Raw genomic sequence first — 25417 nt, 5'->3', positions numbered from 1 at the left:
CAGATTAGCAACAATGAAGTCTTCGCTAACACTGTTTGAGCCTTAAACTGATATCGGAAAGTCTGTCTTGAACGACTTTGGAGTGCAAAACACCCCAAACACAGCATTGTATTCTTGGAACTAGAAAAACCAAAACAAAGTGACACCAAAAGAACTGAAGACGCACACTAAGTTGTTGAGTAAAATCTAAAAGAATTGCGGATGCTGTAACTGAGAAACAAAAACAGAAATTGCTGGAAAAGGTCAGCAAGTCTGGCAACATCTGTGGAGAGAAATCAGAACCCAGAGGGTGGGTCACTCAATCGAAACGTTAACTCTAAACTGTTTAGTGATGTCTGGAAGTGAATGCATGATTGTGCTTTATTGGTGTCTGAAAATTACACAGAAATAAAGAGGTCAGTCAATTAAATTGAGTTCTGAACCATACACAAGAGTTCCATTTTTGGGGTTTGAGTGACCGTTAACCAACCCTCCTGTTTTCCAATCTAACCACACCTCGTTGGTAGACTACAACATGGCATTCGCAAGCAATGCAGAATTTTTTTCAGTCTTAACCCAGTTAATAATATAACCTGGTGTCGAATTGACTTCTTCAAGAATCCACTAATAAGTAATATTTTATAAATATAGTATACTAAACAATATTTTATACGGAAAGAGGTGTTTTTTGCAAGACAGCCAGGGAAGAGATATTTGTCTAACAACAATCTTCTTAATAAATGCATGCAATCATTTTATGCTAAAACTTTCAGGATAAGAGTGGACAGTGATACTGTAAAATTATTTGTTAAAGTTCCACCTCAAGTTATATAGTGTTTCAAGGGGAATAAAATTAGACTTTCTTTACGACATCTGAGTTTTTGGTCACCCATATACAGTAAGCATTTAGGTTCTTGGCTGAGTTCCCTGAATAGTTCACTTTCTCAAAAACTATTTGCATTTAATTTCCCCAGTTTGATTGTGTCCTTGCTAGCCCTATCCAGAATGTAGAATCACAGAACACAGAATGGTTACTGTGCAGACAGAGGCCGTTTGTGTCCATGCAGTTCTCTGCAATCACAACATAGCTAATCCCATTGCCCTGCCTTGACTATGTTGTTCTGCCAATTTCTTTGCAAACATTTAGAGATAGGTAAGGGATGATGCGCTCTGGATTTCCCTTCTCTACTTTTTTTTCACCTCATGAGGCAAGCCACATCCCTCAAGAATGCTTTGCGGTTCAATCTAAGATTATGATACTCATGGAAAAAGAATTATGCCAGCTTTTATGGACTCCACACTGAAATCTACATATTTCAGGTTTGGCTCAACCATTTACAGTTAACGTTTTAAGACAAGGTAAAATTTCACCCACCCAGATGGTGGTTTCACTACAAAATAGTGTGCAGCAGTCAAGAGCAAAATGGTGTGGAGACAACATATAGATTGGTAAGAAGAGTTAACCCTTAAATCGTTTAAATATCTAAAATATATAGAGACTAATAGTACAACTAATGCCCAAAAAACATAAGGGGTGATTGCAACATAACTGAAGATTGGAGAAGGCACAAATATATATATATTTGTATAGAGTCCTTTAAAATCTGTCAGAGTCTGGTTTGCCAAGATCAAGAAACTCAGTTTGTAGTTTTAATGAAATTATCCAAATTAGCAAACCATCTATCATCAAGTTTGTGTTTTATTGGTTAAAACCAACAGAACTCCTCACAGAGTTCTCCAGACTATTTTGTACCCTAAAATATTTACCTGCCATTTTAAAATTATGAATTTTGTGGAATGTGGGTATTGCTGGCTGGCTAGCATTTATTACCCATTACTAGTTGCCCTTGAGAAGGTGCCTTCTTGAACTGCTGTAATTCACATGTTGTGCATTGATCCGCAATGCCATTAGGGAGGGAATTCCAGGATTTTGACCCAGTGACTTTTCTCTGAAAATTGCATCCTTCAAACTACAATAAACATACCTATAAAGATACAATGTCAAACAATGCTTCTGTGCTAATTGTTTAACTACTCATTAAAATAAACGTGATTAGATAATATTTAAACTTTGATTTATGTCAATTAGATTATGTCAATGTTTATTAAGTATGCATTCAGGCACATATTTAAATTTTAAAACACAAAGCTAGTATGGTGAAATATGTTTAAAAGATCTAAAATAATGAGAAAGGCTAAACTAAGTTTTGAAGTAACAAAGAATGTAGAGTGTATGGAAATAATCCTTGATGTAATGGTTACAAAGAGTTGTGTCCTGTTATTAGCAATGATTGGAAGCATTTTTTAACTTCCTGCTGATGGCCTGTGATACAAATAGTGCAGTTTTGTGCCACAACAAAGAAAAGGGAAAAACCATCTGTGACTCATTGAAACTATAAAAACTCATCAAGATTACCTCGTTCTTCACAATAGTATTAAAAGATAATATTTTCCAGCAGTTGCTATTACCTATCATGACTCATTGGTAAATCACAGTCCTGACTTTAAAAGTCTTGTAAAGGAGGTAATCACAGGATTTCCACTGAGGGTTGCACTATACTACATGAGATGTTATTACTTGGCTTGGGAAACTCATTCTTAACTTGGTATATAATAACATAACTTTACAGACAGTATGCTTGTTTTTTGGGGGGGACTATGTAAGTTACTGAAAATTGTACAAACTGGTTTAGACAGGAACAGGATCATCTGGGATCACACAAGGATTTATTCTGGGCACTACTTGTCACTGCATGGTAAATGCATTCAAGAGTATTTACAGTGTTGTTAAACATTGTGACCAAAACAATTCTTCCCCCAAGAGGAAAAGTAAACTTGGTATGTGTTATCAGGTATCCAGATTTAAACTGAAGACTTGCAGAATTCACACTCTGTGTAAACATATTTGCGCAGTTAATGGCCCATGGAAAGAAAGGGAAAGCAGTTAATTGGATTGGTAATTAACTGGACAACAAGTGACTCTTGCACTTGTCCACCTAAACCGTCTCAGGTTCACTCACACATTTCAAAATTTGGGCCTGGTGAAACTGAAAGTGTCGCATCCATTCCTGCACAAGTTCTGGTCATCCATCTACCTCCAGGCCTTCTGACGTCCTGACAGCCACTTGTACCTTGGTAGTGCTCTCCATTTCTCCAGAATTAAACTATATGCTTGCTACAATTGGATTAAGGTCGGTGTGCAACACACATCATTCAAAGCAGCAGGAGGTTGTCTCCCTGAGTTGCACTGTAACCTGATGCATCTCGCCCAGTACCATAAACATAATGTCAATAGAACATTTGTCAGTTGATGCAAGATTGAGTTAGTAAAACAGACCACATGATGTGTGACCTCCTCTTGCAACCTCAGCCTCTTCTAAAGGAAGATCAATAACAATCAACTATCAGGTAGATTACAGCATTTCCCTATAAAGTGTATTAAACTCAATGAATATAACACATCGACTATTCAGGACTATGCTCAAGTACTATTCCTCAGAAGGCAGGCAAAGAGGTTTTTTACAAGGTTAAAATAATGCAGAGGAAAAGAGGAGTAACACTGGCCATTGCCTGTCTTGGCAGTAGTTAATGACATAGCTCATCAGGCATAAGCATTTACTTTCTCTGTAAAAAGCACAAGTGAAAAGTTAGTAAGAAGCAGCTTTAAAACTTCCACATAATACTGAACACCTTGGAAATCACACAATGTGCAGCCATAAATTCACAAAATTAAGAACTTGGAGTGGTTCAGCTAATAATTAGCCAGATATATTTAGTGCTAAGTACAGATACTGCTTTGAGGTGTGATTACCTGTAATGTAAAGAATTATTTACATTTAAGATTAAGGCAAGAGCAAAAAAAGAAGCATTATTGACAAATCTCAAACAAGTCAATATGACATACCAGTCAGAAGTAAACATGAATATTGGGAAATAGCAATAGGAGCATTGAGTAAAAGTTCAAGATCAAACCTCTATAGTTAGTTGTGAGGTGGAAATAATGGAAGCATTTTTATGGAATAGGTTGTATTTGCTGAAAGGGCAGTTCCTGCTCTAGTGTCAATGTGGTATCATGCAGCAGGTCTTAGGCCAGAGTAGTCTCACACAGTTTGACTTCACATCATCTGCAATGTATCTGCAGACTCTGCAAAAGATGACATTTGAAACTTAATGTTTTAAAAAAAGAGGCCAAACTGTTTTCTGGACTTTAATATCGTTAATGTTAGAAAAGTGCTGATGGACTCATTAATACATTTTGATGATAGATATCTCAGAAAAATCCTTGGACACAGAACATATTTCTCCGTGTAGGCAAAAGTGAGGACTGTAGATGCTGGAGATTGGAGTTAAGATTGGAGAGGTGTTGGAAAAGCACAGCAGGATCGACAGCATCCAAAGAGCAGGAAAACCGACATTTCGGGCAAAAGTCCTTCATCATGAATGCCCAAAACATCAATTTTCCTGTTCCTCGGATGCTGTCTGACCTGCTGTGCTTTTCCAGCAGCACTCTAATCTTGACCCATATTTCTACATGTACCTGCTCTGTTGATTCAAGATCAGTGTAAATTAACTGAAAAGTGAATGAACTTTATCAAAAGTTCAACTGATTCATCTAATCCATCACTCTTAGAAATTTATATTCATAGAACTATAGAAATTTATGACACTTGAGACCACCCAGTGAAGACCTAATCCTACTTCCCAGCACTACATTTGCAGTTTTAAATCACTGAACTGTACATTTAATGCAAATTGTTCTCTTTTTCTCATTCAGTAAATCATTCATATTAAATACAAAAAAAACATTGAATTAATCTATTCAAGTCAATAAATGGTATCAATGATATGAAGATATTAAGTTTGCCAGTAAAACAGGACTGAAGAATCAGCTCCAGAATTAGAAAATCAGCAAAACTGTAATTAGGATATGACTGCACAAATTGTGGGGATGTATATGGAGTAGGCTGACATACAATATAGTGCCTTCTTTAAGAGTCTGCTTAGAGGATTTCTGATAACGAAAGCATGGAAAGAATGTTGCTGCAGATATAATGCAAAATAATATGAATGTTAGCTTGGTTAAGTTTGGGGCTAGCACTTGTATGGAAGGTAGGAGGCACACCTAATTATTCCCAGTTAGGTTTGGTGAGGCTGATGGGTGGGCTAACCATTTCTCATCCATAGCTCTTTGATTCCTAGTTAATGGCCACATGTGTCTTACTGAAAAGAACTGGCACAGATAATAATCTAGTTGAAACATTAAACATTTCTGTTTAAAGTCCTGTGTTATATTTCTATTTAAATTTTATCTGAGTACAAATCATGTTCATTATAAATATATTTTATCTGCAATGTATTTATTGCGACCACAGGAGATCTTCAGATGATTCTTTGATAGAATGGAGGCGAGTTAGTGAATTAATTTATGATGAGTTATCTCAATTCCCACTTTGTTTTTTTGAATAGTTCATTCTCTCCTTTTGGATTCACTTATTCATCATACTTCGCTTAGAAGTTATGGGGTGAGTCTATTCTCTGTGATTTGTTTGAATCACCCTGTAAGCCACCAGTAAGAGGTTTTCAAAAATGAGATTGAATAAAGTAACTTTTACACCTATTTGAATATAAATAATGACATTATTTATTAAAATCAGCTAAGGTCATGAATTTACAAACTCATTGTACCAAATTTTCTCATCATCCCTTTAGATAGTTTATATTTTACTAAGAGTTAAAGACCAAAGCAAAACATGATAGAGATTATTATTGACTATCCACTATTGTTGTGCTCATTTGATGCTAAAGATATGCTGATTATATTAGTGTCTATGGAATGATGTTAAAAAGTTAATTACTGAGGAACGAATTAAATATGATTAAGATTATAGTGCAGTGATATGCTATATTTTGTCATCCAAAAAGTCATGACTTAAGAATTCAAACTGCATTTGATTAGCCTTGTGACTTCAGCTTTATTGCACAATTACTGTAAGACACAGATGTTCCTATTTCATTATGAATTCCAGTTTAATATCTGTTCCGCATGTCCAAAATTTGATCTTGTATGTACAGTTGCATGGCACATACATTGCAAACTAATGACTATAATTGGAGTCATATATACAAGAAGGATTTGTGTCTTGCATATATTAATTGACAATTAGTCACAATATGACATTTATTCAGAATTTTAATGATTAAATCTGTGCCACATTTATATAACAAAATTGAGTGCCTCTCCAATGACACTTGTGTTTCTCAGTCTCATGTCACTTCCATTACAATGATAATTGCAAGTTCTGAATGTTCCAAATGGGCGGAAATGAAGTTTTTCAGTTGGAACAGGATATGAAATTTCCTGAGTTATCCTAGGAGCAGGTGCCCAATGTGCATGAGGTTATGGAATATTTACAAAACTGTGTCATTCCATGACTTGGAAGACATTGGAAGCCAAACAGCTGCTAATGCTTCAAAAATAACTGAGCATTTGATGCCTGCCTCTCTGAGCATGGGAGTCAAAAATTCTCAAAGCAGGAAGCTACATATGAAAAAGGAATTATTTCTATGGAATGAAGTTGCAACCAGCTACTAAATCAATTAAAATAGAAGAAATTCCCATTCATTCAATCCTCCATTCACCTAAAGTTATTCCTCATGTGGGAAACTGTTATTTGGGATGTGAAAACTCTTCCGGTACCAAAACATGTGTGAAGCTGAAAATACAAAAACATCCCACAACAGCCATGAGAAACACTTGTGGTTAAGTCTCCAGTTCTTGTGATATATCGTAGAGCAATTTTTTAAAAATTAAAGGAAAAGTAGTAGACTAACCTAATTAAAATAAATATTGATTCTCCTTCAGCAGCTATTGACTGATTGAATAAATAACTTGTAAGCTTTTGACTGAAATTAGATTCTCAAATAAACGAAAGCACTCAATTTCTCCTTGTTTCCTTTTCTAGGATAAAATCCATCAGATCATTTGTGGCCTTCTTAATGGTGAACAGGTTATAATGCTGATAGATTATGATATATATGTTGGATAAGCAAACCAAAATATAGAATAAACTAAGATTGACCTTTTTCTGCAGTTTATCTCATCTGATGTTGAAACTTCTGGAGAGGACATTCATAGGGTGGCATGGTGGCTCAGTGGTTGATACTGCTGCCTGGAGGTGGGTACGGGAATGGGTAGCGCCAGAGCACAACTATCAAGAAAGGCTGAACAAATTAGAGTATTTTTCTCCAGAAGAGACCTGATAGAGGTCTTTAATGTAGCAGTTTCATAAGACTAACACAGAGAAGCTGTTTCCACTTGTCGGAGATGTCTGACATGAGGGCCATAAATATAAGGCAGGTCAGTCACTAGTAAATAAAGAAAGAATTCAGAAGAAACCCGTTTACTCAGAGACTGGTGAGAATGTGGAACATTCCACTGTCTGGAGTAATTGTGGTGACTAGCATTGTTCTATTTAAGGGAAGCTAGATGAGTCTTTAAGGAAGAAAGAAATAGAATGATATATTGGAGATGAAGCAAGATGAGATGAAGTTTTTGTGCAGCATGAACACCAGTGTAGACCTAGTGGGCTAAATGCCCTATTTTCTGGGCTATAAAATACTATGTGCATGTGTAATTAACAGAAATCATTGCTTACAGGAAGCCTGAGCAGAATAAAACAGGAATAGACAGTGTGTTAGTTGGCATTGGGAAGAAAAATACATTATAGTTGGATCCCTTCACCAAAACTGGAACAATAAAATAATTGTCTGAGAATTACTGTAAGCAATGTTATCATGCAAACACTCTTATCACTAATTCCTCTATCTATTATTTGAACAAAGACATTAATCTAGTTAGTTTAAAGGTTCAGTGCCTCCAATAAAATTGCAGACAGAGGAGTTTGCTGTAAGAGCATAATGTTTAGCAGCATTGCTCATGCTAATTCCCTAACAATGCCTGTACTGATTGCTTATAAGAGTGAGCTGGTGAAGTAAGACAGTGATCATATACTGGAAATGGATCATTCATTCACCTTCTATCACTGAAATAAGAGATGGCACAGCCAATGACTAAACAGGGGGTGAAAGATTTTCAGACATTTTGACACCCCTAAACCAAACATAAACAACTGTGAAGCTAATCAAATCAAATAATGGCATAATATAATATAATTTGTGTTAAATTCAGTCATCAGCCCTACCTGATGGCACATCTGTGGCACATCCTTGCTATAACTATACCCACTAACCAGCTATTCGCCCCCTCCACGTTCCCCTGCTTGAGATCGAGGACATATAGTTGTTCAATTAACAAAAGAAAATTACAAAGTTCGGGTTATTATCTTTGAAGGAAAGTTGTTCTCAAGGTGTTTTAACAAATGATTCAACTTTTCCAGGTCAGTTAATTTAATGACAAAAATATTACGGCCGAATGTGGAGTGAAAATCCCATTGCTTTGTCTGTCAGTGTACCTTTAACTCCTACTTAAGAAAAGTCACCCCTTCTACAATAGTGCAACTTTTTCTTTCTCCAACTGCAATCATGTTCTAGCTTGATTGCTAGATCAGGTATTAATCTGTGTTGAATTATGGACAGTTAGTGTTCAGTTCTCATATATAAAGGGTACCCAAACTAAATCCATACCTAACTGGCATTTATAGGAGATGTGCATTAATATGCCTGAACTATATCAGGACGCAGAGATGAAAAGACACTGCTGTTACACATTACAGCACTTCAAGCAACAACTCCTTAGGGCCTCAACATCATTTAGAAGCATTTAATCATCCAAGATATGTGAAGAGTTTGTTGTACTAAATTAAACACATTGGAAATCTAAATATTCCTTCTCACTCTGCCTGAGGGTAGATCCTGAATAACAACTTGCTGCACATTGACAAAGTGGTGTGACTGTTTTAACACAGGTAAGCTGTAAATCCCCAACCAGAATGCGAATTGAGATATTTCCATATCAACCTATTCAGCTGTGCTATTACACACAGCTCTGGAGCCAGTGTGATTTAAAGCCAGGCATCCAGGCTCAGAGGTAGAGACACTACCACTGTGCCACAAGAAAGGCCTCAAAGGTGACAAGTAATTAGTCTATCAGATTTCACCTATTTTCTAATCAACCTGTTGAAAGATCTTATTACACACCTCAGGATCAGGTGGGACTTGAACCTGAGACTCTCAGTCTAGGGGTAGATTGACAACTGAACCCTGTGCTGTTTATCCAAACCATATGTTAGCTGTTTAACCAACTGAACTAACTGACCCTACATTTGGAATCTAATCTAAGAGATATCATAAACCCTTCCAATGAATCCTAAGTCTTATTCTACGAGTGGCAGAAACATACAACAGATCATGGTTGAAAATCTGTCCCTGGCAGTTCTGTTAGAAAAATGGAATATGGTATTATGAAGGTGGGAGTGAATCAAAGTTATAATTGAGTTGGAGGCCAGATTACATCACAAACTATCAGAGCAAATTCTGCCTTTTATTGACATCTTCTGAAACCCAAAAGTAAGATTATGGCAGTTAATCACCTGCTGCAATCTATAATTTTGAAGCTTTCACTGCCTGCAATGCAATTTACAAAAAACAAACTTATGATATTTAAAAGTAGAGCTGAAATTACATTCGTTCAAAGTGAGACCGTTTTGAAGTAATTACTGTTGAACATAGTGTCTATAATTCCCAGAGGCTCAATAAAAATAATTGTTATGGCCAATACAGTAAATGTCTTAAGTCACTAGTTACAAGGATATAAATATTCAATTTAACTCACGTAGAGGTGTTGGTCACATTTTACCATTTATTTTTGATGCATTTTAATCCATAAAAAAGTCAGAGGGTATTTATATAATCTTGGAGGTTTTATTGAATTTGTTGAAACTACTTTGTTCAGTCATCAGTCATTTTGTTATTGTGATGCTATATTTTTATTTCTGTTTGTAATTCTCCATGAGCTTTTGAATGTATGTGATACTGTAAGCCTGGAATGTGTTACAAAACTGGAATGAATTATAGTGTGGAGATAGCAAAATCAACCAAAACATCTCAGCTTGAATGATTTATCAATGCCACCTCAAACCAGAAAATATTATTAGAAAGCTAGTGTTGCTGATTATATGTTAAGTGTTCAGAAATATAGTTTTAACTGAAACTTTACATGTGCACTTAAATTTTCTGTTTTTGTTTCACCATTAGTGTGTGCCATTTCAGAAGGTAAGATTCTGTTGAATCCAGCTCATCTAGTCATACAGCATGGAAACAGACCCTTCAGTCCAACTAGTCCCTGCTGATCATGTTCCCATACTAAACGAGTCCCACCCACCTGCATTTGGCCCATATTCTTCCAAACTTCCTTATTCATGTACTTATTCCTATGTCTTTTAAACATTGTAACTGTACCTGTATCCATCACTTGCTCTCGCAGTTCATTCCACACACTAATCAGTCTCTGTGTAAAAAGGTTGCCTCTCATGTTCTTTTTAAATCTTTCTTCTCCTCACCTTAAAAATATGTCCGCTGGTTTTGAACTGCCCCACCTTAGACAATAGACCTTTGCTATTCAACTTATCTGTGCACCTCACAATTTTATAAATCTCCATAAGGGTGTAGGTTTGCTCACTGAGCTGTAGGTTTGATATCCAGACGTTTCATTACCTGGCTAGGTAACATCATCAGTGGCGACCTCCAAGTGAAGCCATAAGGTTGTCCTCTCAACCTCCCATGCTCCAGAGAAAAAAGTCGCAGCCTATCCAGCCTATTTTTATAACTCAAGCTCTCCATTCCTGGCAACATCTTGGTAAATCTTTCGCATATAAGCATAAGTAAATATTACTACTTATTTCATTATGTAATACAGAGAATTGCATCAGATATGAACTAATAAGTGTGTTGAATGATGCTTCCCTAATATGTACTTGGGACAAAATTTGCCTCCTGTGGCCCTGCCCCATACAATACTAGTTCTTCCTCATTTGTCACCCGTCTCCTTGCTGACCAATTTTGGCTCCTGACCCTCGACACTATAAATTTAACATTGTTTACTACTTTAATCAAGATTTTGGCCAATGCTCCTATCAATGTGGGTTGATGAAATGAAGGTCCAGGTCAACCATGATCTTACTGAATGAGGGAATAGAATGGACTGATTGGACTGTGCCTGGAAAAAGATGGAAAAGGTAGTGTCCAGATCAAGATGGATGGGGTCTCTGGGATAAGATTGGGGGTGAATGTGTCTGGGACATTGCTGGGGGTTCGAACAGCAGGATCTGGAATAGGAGAGGGTCGGGAGAGCAGGGTCTGGGACGAGATGAGGGGGTCAGGAGAGCAGGGTCTGGGACAAGATGGAGGGGGTCGGGAGAGCAGAGTCTGGGACAAGATGGAGGGGGTCAGGAGAGCAGGGTCTGGGACAAGATGGAGGGGGGTGGGAGAGCAGAGTCTGGGATAAGATGGAGGGGTTGGAATAGCAGGGTCTGGGACAAGATGGAGGGAGTGGGACAGCAGGGTCTGGGACAAGATTGGGGGGTGGGAGAGCAGGGGCTGGGACAAGATGGAGGGAGTGGGACAGCAGGGTCTGGGACAAGATTGGGGGGTGGGAGAGCAGGGGCTGGGACAAGATGGAGTTTTGTAGGACGGAGGTATTTGGCTTCCCTGGATCTTCAGACTGATCCTTAGTGTGTGAGATTAGATCAAGTAATTCAGCAAGTCCTGGGGTGAATCCTGGAAGCATTCCAGTCCATTTCAAAGCTCAACTGTACAGTTTATACCTTTCCACTGTAAAACACATGTTCTGGTGCTCTAAGATTAAGTGGTGCTTGAGGTACGTTTGTGCCGTAGATGTACATGGTCTACAACTCTAAGTTACACAATGAGCACTGAAGGATCGAGCCATGGCCAATGGAAACGAGTTTAAATTATTATGGTGGTGACACGAAACTGTTTAAAACAGCCCAACATGCAATTGCCCTTAATGAAGTGTTAACACCTACTGCTCCGTTTTCACACGCCTTTCTGAAAGGCAGACTCGTACATCGCCCCTAACACCCAGTCCCACACTTCATAAAATACAAAGTAAAAAATGAAAGCAGAACCGAGAAGGCAAGACAATCACTGTTACATTCTTCATATCGACGTCATGAATACTTTGACCAGCTCGTCCCAAACGGGATTAAACATATTTCAACAGGATAAACTCTGAGGCTTTTCCCACTTTCTCACCAAACTGCTACTTCAGAAATGTCTGAAAATCCTGTATGGCAACGTGAACACTGCAGTCAATTTTCTCGGTAAAAAGTACCGCCTGTAACATTCTACTCCACTGGTTCTGATTAACTAAGAGACCGGGTCTCTGTCCCTGATACACATTAAAACGGCCAGTTGCTGCAGTTGAGTGAAATTGAATGATCACTTGTTTCAAAATGTTGAGTAAATATCCAAGTTAAATGGCTGGGGAGTTTTACAGACCCGAACAAAACACGAATATTTTGCTTACTTCCAAAAATTGTAAGGTTTTCCATCAATGTATAGGTTAGATAAATAGAATATAGCATCGGATTTGCTTGAAGCTGCAGTTGGTAAAGGTTAGAGTACGATTAATGTTTTGGGTACCTTGCTCCCTTAAGAATGGGACCTCCCTTCACCATCCATTACCTTGACGTGAATTACCGTTTAGCTGAGTTCATTCCCAATTAACTGATTCAATCTGACAAACAAGAAAAAAGGTCTTTGGAAAAATGCACAAAATCACTTCCCAAAATGTACCCATTATTAATTGATAAATTGGATGAAAACATAAAAAAACAAAACATCTTTTATAATTCTCACATTGGATACAGGCGTTACTTGCAAAGCCAGTGTTTGCTTTAATCGACCGTGGTGGGCAACGCTGCTGTGAAATCTGGAGTCACATGAGATGGGGTAAGGACACAGATTGCCTTTCCTAAGTAAAGGACATCGGTGATTTTCCTTTTTAAAAAGTGGACTGTTACATGGTCATTCGACTGGCATTAAATTTAAAACTCACCAACTGTCATTGTGGAATTATGAATCACTGTGACACTGACACTAATATTGTTTTTTTTTTAAAAAAATGCCCCGAAATAACCGCGAATGCTGCAAATCAGAAACAGAAGTTGCCGGGAAAGCTCAGCAGGTCTGGGAGCATCTGTGCAGAGAAATCGGAGTGAATGTGTCGCGTCCGGTTACCCTTCCTCGGTTCTGAATGCAGCGTCACCGGACCCGAAACCTTCACTCTGATTTCTCTGCACAGATGCTGCCTGACCCTACTGTGTTGTGTCCCCAATCATTGATACAGGAGGGGGTTCGCTGAGGAGACAGGTTTGTTTTCAGGGGTCGCTCCATCTTCGTTGACCAAGCTGGCGAGTGGAGGTACCAGCTGAGCGTGAATAAGCTTCCGCCTTCACCAGTGAGTTATGTCGCTTTTGTGAAACTGCCAAGTGTTTGTGTGTCAGCTGCAAGGATTCATTCATGAGGCAGTTCCAGAGAGCTGCTCTCTTTTCTCTCAGATCTCCTTGGAAGCGACTAATCCCTGTCTCGCGGACAGATTACATTTACGTATCTGCTCTGGTTGACTTCAATAAATCAGTATTCAATGATCTAAATATTTAGGGACTGGTAAACATGCGTCTGTGAGGCACGGGAGGGGACCATAAATATTGTTCCTGAACAGACTCAAACAGAGTGCATTGGGGCGGGTTGTAATGCCTTCGATAAATTGGAGAAGTAAAAACCAGAGCACACACTCGCTGAGAACTGTACACACGATCGCTGGACCACATTCCTGTCTCTCGCGTTGGCAATCACCAAAACTTCCCATGGCTGGCGATGTTCAAAGCGAGAGCCATTGGTTAAATGAATGGTCTATAAGTTGTTTAACTGCAAGGGGAATCTCTGCAGGACGGTATTTGTCTTTAAACCACCTGTTTCGGTTTTAAACCGATTGAGAAATGTTAATTTACAACGTGGCGATCTTTGTGGAAGCTTAACTTCTATTTATGTAGCGCCTTTAATGTAGGAGTACGGTAAAATATAGGAGCGGTTATAAAACAACAGACGATTAAATACGATGGGAACGCTTCAAATCAGTACAGAGCCATCGGTTTGGAGGCGCAGATGTAAACATCACCCAGACCCTTCCCTGTATCTAAGCGACTACAGGAGTCAGTGGGACACAAGTTACAGTCGATGAGACAGTTGGAGAGAAGATGGGAGGGTCTCCCATAAATCAATGCTCCTTCCACACGCAGTATGGTGTGCAAAACTCTGGATAGTTGGAGAAAGACTGCGGATGCAGACCACATTGCCAGACTCCTGTTGCATTTACTCAGTTATAGAAAATATGTAAACTTCCTTTAAAGTGTGTGTTTGTGTGTGTGTAAAGCGTAACAGACTGTGTGGTAACTGGGACGTAGCAAATGTTGCATCACATTCAAAGGACAGAAACAAACTCTGCAATTATAGACCAGTCAGCCTAATGTCCGTGAAGCAGAACTTCTGAGACATTAATCCTGGACAAAATTAATTGGCACTTGGAAAAATATGGTTTAAGAAAGCCAATGCAAATTTGTGGTTTGATGGACTTGTTTGAGTTCTCTGTTGAAGTAATGGAGAGGGATTATGGGAGTATTGCGGTGGATGTGTATATGGATTTTCAAAAGTTTGGTAAAATGTCACTTATTAGACTTGTCAGTAAAATTAAAGTGCCTGAAATTAAAGGGAGAAAAAGGGCTTTTTAAAAAAAAAACTAATAAAGCAGAGAAATGTGGTCATTTATCAGTCTGAATTGAAGTATATGGTGGTATTGGTAAGAGACTGACATTAGGTCAATCATTTTTTGAAATACATTAAAGACCCAGAAGTAAGCATTTGGAGCAACATTTTAAACTATTTCAAAGGATACAGAACTTGCAACTGTCATTTCAAAGCAAAGCAGTAGTAATAAGCTTGGGGAGGATTTAGGTGGGTGAAATGGGCAGATGGATGGCAAACAAAATGTAATACAGAGATGTGTGAAATGAATCATTGTGAAGAGAGACCTGGAAATATATACAAAAGTCTTTGAAGGTGGCAGGACAGTAATCAAACTAAGAATAGGCATACAGGATCCTTAACTCTGCAAATAGGGGGATAGAATAGAAATGCAAAGAAATTATGCTAAACTTTATAATACACTGGTGAAGCCCCATCTGAAGCAATTCTAAGCATTTTGCACTTGAGGGTATTGGAGCCTTCAGAATTTTACTAGAATGGTACTGAGATGATGGACTATAATTACAGAAAGGCTACAGAAAGTGGGGATGTTCTCCTTCGAGTAGACAAGATTAATGGGAGGTAGTTTTCAAGATTTTGAAAAAGGCTTAATTAAGGAGAAACTGTTTTCAGTGGCAGGAGGTCGTTAAACAGACGGAACTGATTTAAGGTAATTTGTAAAAGAACCAGAAGACATGAGGAAAACATTTTTACACAGCAAGTTGTTGTGATCTGGAATACACTGCCTGGAAGTATAGTGGAACCAGATTCAAAAATAACTTTTGAAACAAGAAAACTTGAAGAGGAACATTTTGTAGGCCTCTGGGAGATAAGCAGAGAAGTGGGACATAATTGATATTGCAAAAAGCCATGAATGACTGAATGAACGCCTTCAATACTTTATTATATATGATTTCCTTAAGAGTTACAACTTGATGAATAGCATGAGCTGCAGTGTACACATTGATCTTTTACATACGGCTGTCCAACTCTTTTTAGATTACATGATTCTTTATGGAGTTCCATGCTTTCTTATCTCATCAGCTTTTCATTAACAATGAGTGGCATCATTCAGTGAGTGGGAAAACATTCTCCACCTCCAACCCTTCAACAGGAGAGAAAATCTGTGATGTTCAAGAAGCTGACAAGGTAAAATGCTCTGGTGATAATGTCAACATTTGTTTCTCAGATAAAGATCAAATCATTCCCATTGTAATTTCCCTTAGTTTGATGTGTCCAATATATGCATAAAATCATTTCATCAGTATTCAGTACAATAGGAATTGAGGAGTAATTTTGTCCACAATCTATACACACAACGTGTTTCAAAAGGCCTAATGCATAGTTACTTTGCACACATATGAGCTATAAAATACTGGGAAATTGTTGGTAAAGGAACAATGCTCACCATTCAGGGCTGTAGAAATATTGACCATTTTATGGTATAGAAGAATCTCACCAAGATTGATAGATATGGTTTGCTATGGTCATTCCATCGTCATTGTATTATGCAACTGACAGAATGGAAGGTGAATTAGATAGACCCACATTTTTATTAGTGTTCAATAATGTCTATGTTTCAATGAAAGCACTGTAACAGCTTGCCCCTGGGTGCCCCACTGATACTGATCGTGATGGACAGGGTTTCTCATTTTATACTTCATGCATCAAGAATGTTTATATAATTTACATAGTTATCCTGCTACTCATTCATTCACTCATTAACTTCTCAACGACAAAATACAACATTCACAAACACAACTGGGTTACAATTTTATTGCTTTCTATTTGCTCAATAATAAATACTTTCTTACTTTATTCTCTCACTCTTAGCCCATTCTTTCTTCTTCTCTCTTTATTACTCACTTTTCATTTTTGTTATCTGTCAACTTTAATTCATCCATATGAGAAGAATTCAGATTTGCCACTAATTGATGGGGCAATTTATGCCACTCCATATTATCCTTAATGAAACTGAGAAAAAAATTGAAAATTCACCAATAGCACCCCCATTAAAATACATTTCCATTTTTAGTGCCTATTACTCTTGCTGCAGCCATATACAATTGCTGACATATGTCATAAGGGCCCTTCTAAAGTCATTATGTTACATTGGAACATAAAGGTTCAAAAAGGGAATAGTGAAGCTGTGAAGTCTCAGACCAGCAATTAGTGAATTGTTCTTGGAGAATTTTTTTAAAAAATCAAGACCTTTGATTTGTATATGAATAGGAAAGGTTTGGAACAATATGGGCAAAACACAGGCAAGTGGAACTAGCTTAGTTTGGGAATATGGTCATGCATGGACTAATTGGACTGAAGGGTCTGTTTCCATGCTGTATGACTCTATGACTCTATAACTATCTGCTTTGGCAGTATTTTTTTGTCATTTCTGTCAGTGTAGGAGAGTAATGATCTTTTTGGATGCAAAGCTGTTTTGACACTTGAGTGCAAATAAGATAGATTTCTTTGAGGAAAAAATGTTGGGATGCAGCGTATGTGTAATATGAGACATGACCTAGTAAATGTAGCATGCGTGGGAGGAAAGCAATGATTTAGGACCTATGGTTCCCAACTCTCTCCACCACTGGGATTTTTCTTCTGTCATTTCTATGTCTGTTGTAGATTAATTGATAAAGATTGATTGCCATGATCAGTCAACAATTCCATCATAATTGTATTAGCAATTTCTGTGTTCCGATGAATGCAGTGTAATGACTTGCCCCTGGGTGCCCCACTGATCCTGATCGTGATGGACAGGGTTTCTCATTTTATACTTCATGCATCAAGAATGTTTATACAATTTGCATAGTTATCCTGCTACTCATTCATTCACTCATTAACTTCTCAAGGACAAAATACAACAATTCACAAACACAACTGGGTTACAATTTTCTCATTTTGTGCTTGTTTGATTAGATTAGATTAGATTATTTACAGTGTGGAAACAGACCCTTTGGCCCAACAAGTCCACACTGACCCGCTGAAGTGCAACCCACCCAGACCCATTCCCCTACATTTACCCCTTCACCTAACACTATGGGCAATTTAGCATGGCCAATTCACCTAACCTGCACATTTTATTTTGGATTGTGGGAGGAAACCAGAGCACCCGGAGGAAACCCACGCAGGGTTATAAAGGTTTCCTTTCTCTTTTTATTTCTCATTTTGAATCTACATTAACTCTATTACCCTTTCTGTCATCTGGTTTGTTTCTTACTCTATTCATTTCGTTAATTGATAAAGGAAATACATTGAGGCGTGGGAATCTTCAGGTTAAACCACCACCAGTTGTCTCTCACTCATGAGAGAGCAACCCTATCGTCTGGTAAGACTATGGTGACTTACAGTTGTCCAACTGAGCACAATGGCTCAGTTTTCTTTAGCATTGCTGTGCCATTGTCAGCTCCACATTCAGAAATGTTTAAGCTCAATAGTGCATAACTTTTAAGCATCTTATATGTAATAGTATGTGATGAGTTTTAGTACTCACAATGTATACAAGCATAAGTCACTTAATGTATAAGAAAAATGTTTTGTGTTAAAATTGAAGATTGTTTCTTACTGTAACATTAATTGTTTCTTTTTCTGTACACTGATTCTACAGGCTGATGTGGACAAGGCAGTACAAGCTGCTCGGATTGCCTTTTCCCCGGGCTCTGTGTGGAGGCGGATGGATGCTTCAGAGAGGGGTCGGCTGATCGACAAGCTGGCAGATCTGGTGGAACGAGACCGAGCGCATCTTGCTGTGAGCAACCAGTCACATCTTGCAGTATCAGGCTTTGAATTACACGATCAACAAACTGCAGAACTAGCAAAGAGGACATTTTATTCCCACCCACCGTTAACAGAAGGACAGATAAAATGGTTAAACAAAAGATAAACAAAATAACAGCAAAAATAAAGTGTAGCCAAAAATAACAAAACAGAAATCTGAGGAAGCCAAACATTAGAAACATAAAACTTAAACACATACCTTTAGAAAATATATCCCTAAAACATGGACCCTAAATATATATTTTCACTACAAATAACCTAGAAACATAACCATAAAAATATCTACCATAGGAGAATATACTCTAAAATGCATATCCTAAGAATATACATCTTAAGAACATATACTTCAGGAAATGTAACCAAAAACATGGATTTTCAAACCTCCACAATATTGTTTGAAGGATTCCTCTTCAAATGAGTAAATAACCATGGATCCCCATCTAAAGATTTTGGTTCTATAATATTCAAACAAAAGAGCTACATGTGAAGAGTATTTCTCTAAAGCTTTTCAGAAGCTTGGTATTTACTTTATGATGTTTTCAAGTGCTCCTTCATGTACAGTCCAAACCCCTCCCCCCCCCCCCCCCCCCCCCCCCCCCTAGTGAGGCAGCCAACCCACTCTGCTATACATATTGTGGTGACTGCATTTCTGTTCCTGCTTCTTGTACTTACACATGATGGTTTTGATCCCCACACCCCTGGAAAGTTTCTACTGACCCCTGGAGTTCAGTGACTGTAATTTGTGAATAGCTACCTTAAAAAGAAATACCCAGAAAACATTAACCGAACAAAACATACCCTTAGAGCAGAAACATTAAAACAGAGTCATACAATTTCATGTAATAGAGAAAAACAGATTAGAAATGTTTGTTATCTCTGAAAATAAACTTCTCTTTTAATTCCTTTAAAACACAAGCTAAACAGTTCATCATTGCTTGTCTTTACTTCCAATTCTCCAATGTTTCCTAGTAGATGGCCTGTATTCCTTTCCATGTTGAGGGGGTTCATCTTTTGCTTATTCCCCCAACTTAATAAATTGTTTGTCTTTCCCTTCAAATAACAATGCACCTGTTATGAACGCATTAGGGGGCTAAATTTCTCCTGGCAATGTGTTTAGGTAGATTCCCTTATGCACTATTTAAAGCAGACGAAAATGCATTAACCGATGTCCCATTGGAGGAAGTGAAACACCTAAATGTCAGACATCCATGGGAAATATGAATAATCCATTTTATGATCCTAATCACATTAACACACTCATCACTTCATCAGTCATGAATGATATGGTTGGTGTCCAGTTGGATGCAGTCCATACACCAAGAGAGACTGATAGGTACCTTCAAATAACGAATATTGAGCAAGGCATGCTGTAATCTCACTTTCTATCCCCAGCTTGATTTATCATCTCATTGAATTGCATTATGTTCTTTGCAGACACTTGAATCTCTAGACAGTGGAAAGCCATTTCTCCAGGCATATTATGTTGACCTACAGGAGTCATAAAACCCTCAGATACTTTGCTGGTTGGACTGACAAGATTCATGGCAAGACAATTCCAGTTGGTAAGTTGACAAAGGAAAGGGACCCATTGGTGTTTCTGTTTGGCCAGGAATTCAAGCAGGGAATACCAAAACTAAAGCTGAAATGAGACTTAATGAATAAGCTGTTTCTGTGCTTAACTTGACTTTTGTTTTAACAATCTCTCACAAGAGTTAACCATCAGGTGCCTTGTTTCAGATTCAACAGAGCTTCTGTACTTTTTGATGATATTTGTTACATATGCCTGATTTAGATATTGTAGCTTACACTAAATAGCATTTACTATTGACACTCTAAATCTGGTCACAAGGTTATTTAAAAATCTTAGGATGTATATGAACTAAGAGTCACAAAATTTGTTATGTGGTGAGTATGATGTTCAGTCAGTAGACAACAATCATACTGTCATGGATTTTTTGAAGTGGAATTTTCATTCTGCAGCTGGTAAGTCTAAAGGCTTGTGTTAGTGCTTGCTTTCAGGGCACTTAGATGTATAGTTAAGCTTTTTTTTTTTTAATAGTCATTGATGGGATGTGAGCATTGTGGCAAGACCAGCATTTGTAGTCCATCCTTAATTGCCCTTCAGAGGATGAGCTGGCTGCTTAACTACAATTTATCTCTGTCTTAGGTATGTTTACAACAATGTTGGGGAGAGAGTTCTAGGGTTTCGATCCAGCAACAGTAAAGAATTGACAAAACATTCTAGGTCAGGTGTGTGTAACTTGGAGGGGAATTTAGATGTGGCAGTTTCTGCATTTGCTGTCCTTTTCTTTCCTGGTGGTAGACATCATGTGTTGAAAGGTACAGTTGGAGGAAGCTTATTGAATTGTTCAGTGCATTTCTAGATGGTGCACACTGTGACATTGTGTATCAGTGTGAAGGGAGTGGAAGTTAAACATATTAGTTTGGTCTCCAATCAAGATGGCTGTTTTGTCCTGGAGCTGCATATGTCCTCGCAAACAGATTACTCCTTCTCACCCTGACTTGTGTCTTGAGGCTGGTGGACAGGCACTGCAGAGAAGTAGTTGAATTATTTGCTGCACAATTCCCAGCCTTCGATATTGATGCATAAGTTTCAACAATGGCATTCTCATTGTCAAGGTGAAATGGTTAAGTCAAAAGGCAGAGCTATGGATGCTGGAAATTGGAAACAAAAGCAGAAATGCTGCAAAAACCCAGCAGGTTCAACAGGAGCTGTGCAGAGAGAGAAACTAGTTAGATTCTGTCTTGTTTGAAATGGTCATTGCAGGCACTTGTGTGCCATCAATCAGCTCAATTCTGTCTAGATCTTGCTGCATGTACGCACAGACTGAGTCCGTACATGAGGAGCTGTGAAGGAACTGATCATTGTGTACATTCTCACTTCTGATCTTATGATGGAGTGAAGGCTATCGATGAAGCAACTGGTGGTGCTGATGGTTGGGCTTAGATCAGGATGTGATTGCTGGTTTATACTTGCCCTTTTGCTTTGATACACATCTGAAATCATTTCAAATTGACAGGAAACTGGCAGTAAACTCTAACCATGGAGATCTGATTATTACAAATCATACTATTTCCAAAAAATGTCAGATACAGTTTACTTTTCAGACCAACCCAGTGATTAACACCTAGATATACAGAGAGTTTCACACTAATCGAAAGCAGTTTTCAGATTTATTATCAATGTAACTGCATGACTTAGGGGTCACTGCTGACTTTTCTGAGCACTATATAAAGCTCAGTATTGAGTTTCTTAATACATGAAATCAAACTCTGCTTCTCTTAACAGTAAAACAAAGCTCCCCAGGAGCATAACTTTGTGGTATAACTTTCGTCTTTCTCATATTCTATAAGAATTGGTCTCATTGCAGTATAACTTCAGCACAAGTTCGATTTATATGGATAGCTGATGTAATTGCCATCTTGTGCAAACAGAATCTTGGAAATATTGCTTGGTCCAACCTTTACTTTGAAATTCATTCAGTTCAGTAATTATGGAGAACCAAGAAAACTAAGTATATACTTTTAATATGACATAATCCTGACTCTAGATCAGCATCCCTGCCAACTGTGATTAGCTACAGCAACCTTTATCAATTCCTGTCCACATAGTGATAGTTTCATAAGATTTTCCAAACTGATCCAAAACTCAATTTATTCAATATCCTGATAATGGACAAAAGAAAACAAACTTCTATCCTGGGTCTTCACTCTGTTGGAATGTAGATACCAAGGTTAGAAGTCAGAGTTACAGCTCACAGCTCCACTCATCCCTTGAGATGCTCCCATTTGCAGATAATTTTCCTTTCTTGCATTCCCCATGCAATATATTAATCTTAGCTGAGATGGTTAGTAACTCTTTGTCAGACTTCCACCAATGCAGTCGGTGGTTATTGTGAATGACTTTAGAGAATGGCCTACTCCAGCTCCTATTTGCGAAGTGCCAGTGATTGTACAGATTAACGTCCCAACTGGTGTGGTCCTGCCAGTCTCTGTAGTGTGGTACACCTTCTAAAATCTGTGTTTTGAACGAAAATTAAGGTATGTTCAACACAAGTATGTGTTACTGGTCTCTGCATTAGTTATTGAAGAATTTTTAATGCTGTTCAGTGCTTAGTTATCTGAATAGAACCAGCAACTTTCAAAAACATCAGTTTGGGTCAAATGACCACTAGAACACTGAGTTTTGTGTAAGGTGTTAAAACAATCTAGTCATATCTAACTTAGTGATGAATGAGACAGTTCCCACCTGATCACCACCACTTGAATTCTCTCAAGTCGAGGCTATACAATTACTGACAGAAAACAAAATTGGGGATTGTTAATGTCCTGTCACCCATTTGTCATTGTCACTCTCTATTTTCACGTCCCTTTAAGTTCCAAAGAGAAAAAACAATCCATAGCAGGATTGTATTCTTCAAATATTATTGTATTAGCTCTTGAAAGTCAGTTACTATGGGACGATGCACACACATTAGAGTCAAAAGAGCTTCTCGGGTTTCTTAATTTAATTCCTTTGAGAGCAGTAGTTTAGCAGAGATTTTTTTTGATAGATTTCCTTTATAGTGGAAACTTCTTTTAAAAACACCACTTGATTAAATGTTTAATCACAGTGAATTGCAGGGTTAGAGCTAATGAGTTCTGGCTTCCAGAGTGGGTGTATATGGTGGAAAGACATTAAAGAACTGGTATAAATGATGACAGAGTCAAGGCCCAGATGTCTTCCCAGTTTATGCTGTTTTGACGAGTGGGAGGGGAGACAGAGTTATACTTTGTAAAATGCACATGCAGTGAATCTGTCAGTCTGGGGTAGTAACACTGTGAAGCCAGTTCAGACGTCTGTGTAGCCTAGAGTAGGCTGAATTATAATCAGTGATAAATCATTTAACAATCTGTCCAAATGAAATAATTATGATGTCCAAGAAATGTTTGCAATTGGTAGGTAGTTTAAAGAGGGTTTAAGATAATAATTTTCAAGTACATCTCATCTTAAATTCTTGCCTCTTTGATAATGAAACACAATGTCTTCTGCTTAAAAATGAGTCATTTTCTTAAAATGCTGCTCTGTTATTTTCAAGAAACTCTCTGTTGTAATTTTATTGGAGATTTTCATGTGCCAGGAATTCTTTAACCCTCAAACCATCCCACTATGAAAATTACTCAAAACGTCTGATGTCTTGTCAGTTGTTCTTTCTAAAGTATTTACAACAAACTGGAAACGAAATCATTGTTGGATTTCGGTTCGATTCTGAAATGCCTTTGGGATGTCAGTTTTCCCTCTGGTGTTTCGACAGCCCTTTCCAAAGCTGTGATTTATACCTTACAACTGTGCTGTTTTCCTGCTAGTCCTGACATTCTGGGCATGAGAATGGGATTTGTTTATTGAAATGCTTAAAGGGGAAGATGTACCATCAGAACTCCATTATAAAGTCCCACAGTTGAAACAAATTCTGCTGAACTTTAACATCCTTTCATTTTATTTCTATTTCTGTTGTTTCAAAAAACAGAATTTGTTTAAATAATCTGAGCCTGATGACAGCATGAAAGAAATTGGCCAAAACGAGATGCTTATCCCAATAGTGTAAGGAAGTTGAACTAAGATTAATAGATAATATCAAGAGTGTTTCAGCAATTGTGTCAATTCAGCTCCTTTACTCTCTTGGATTCATTGACTTTTCTGGAATCACTTTTTCCAATAACATTTAAAATAGACAATAAAATAAAGGATTTTTAAAAGTTGTCTTAAACCGATGCTATGGCTCAATTATGATGAGCGTTTGGTATGTAAAATATTGCTGTTGTAGATTGAAACATAGATTTAGTGTAATCCTAATTAGTTATGATTCTAGATTGGCTGACAAGTCAGTGAGGCATTAAAAATTCAAACATATTTTGGAAATGTTCTAATTAGTGCAACACCACCCATGCTAGAATTATTTTTAGAATTAGTTCAGCTGGTAACTCTTCATGTAAATAGTTTCTACCTTTGTTTTTCCATTAATTTGTATGTCTCAGCAGGAATCCTGTCCTTCTTGAAGGCAGCATTCAATGTATTTATTTGTATCCAACTAGCCACTGGAACAGCTTGATCTTGACATGTTCTGTGTTCTCAAATGACAAGTGTTCGTGCATTTTAAGCACTTGCAGAGAGGTTCAGGTGTGGTAGAGATCCAAGTGTGGAACATCACAGGGAGGTCCCAATGTTAAAAAAAAATTCCTTTAGGCACCTTCAGGTTGGTGTCAAATGTGCAGACCTCATTCAAATGGACTCCTACTGATCCCTCCCAGACAGGAGACATGCACATTAGTTATTTCCAATGAGAATGAAAAATAGACTGTCACTCTGTGCCTTTAATATAGTTGCTTCTCTTTATCGGTTCATAAACTGTGAAAGAAAAAAAACCTTTAAGACAAATAAAACATAAGCATTCACCCTTCACAGCACTTTGTAAATGCAAATCTTGGAAATGTTGCCACTAATGATTATCAAAAGCCAGTCCATTAAAATGTGGCATTATATTTTCACTATTGAAATAACGTGCAAGGGTGTGGAGAGAAAATAGGAGATGAGCGCTAGGTAATGATGCTCATTTGTACAGCTAATGTGGGCACAGTGGACCAAATGGCCTTCTGCTGCATTGGATTAATTCTGAGATTCTGTGCATCTGTATTGAAATGCAAAGAAATGAGCATTTCAGAAAGAATTAGAATGGGCCTCATGCTGTCCTGTGAGTTTACCCATTCAGCAGCTGAGTCGACACACTGGAGGGTCTTACTTTGAATCTTTGGGTTGTACAGAGGGTTTATGAGTTTGCCATAAAACTGCAGATAATGGATCTAACGATGTGAATACCAGGAA

At 37.8% G+C, this 25417-nt stretch overlaps 1 protein-coding gene across 1 annotated transcript in view; it reads left to right on the top strand.

The window, feature by feature from the left end:
- The window catches only part of aldh1a2 (aldehyde dehydrogenase 1 family, member A2), a 73375-nt gene that overhangs the window by 9904 nt on the left and 38054 nt on the right, over window positions 1-25417 (top strand). Inside the window, 4 exon segments of the mRNA XM_072565014.1 lie at window positions 15805-15909; window positions 18368-18508; window positions 19972-20036; window positions 20038-20099. Coding sequence (XP_072421115.1) covers window positions 15805-15909; window positions 18368-18508; window positions 19972-20036; window positions 20038-20099 — 373 coding nt within the window.

Source organism: Chiloscyllium punctatum, chromosome 48, assembly GCF_047496795.1.
Source record: "Chiloscyllium punctatum isolate Juve2018m chromosome 48, sChiPun1.3, whole genome shotgun sequence".
NCBI lineage: Eukaryota > Metazoa > Chordata > Chondrichthyes > Orectolobiformes > Hemiscylliidae > Chiloscyllium > Chiloscyllium punctatum.
Note: the sequence above shows the minus strand (reverse complement) of the source record. Positions and strands in the feature narration are given on the sequence as shown.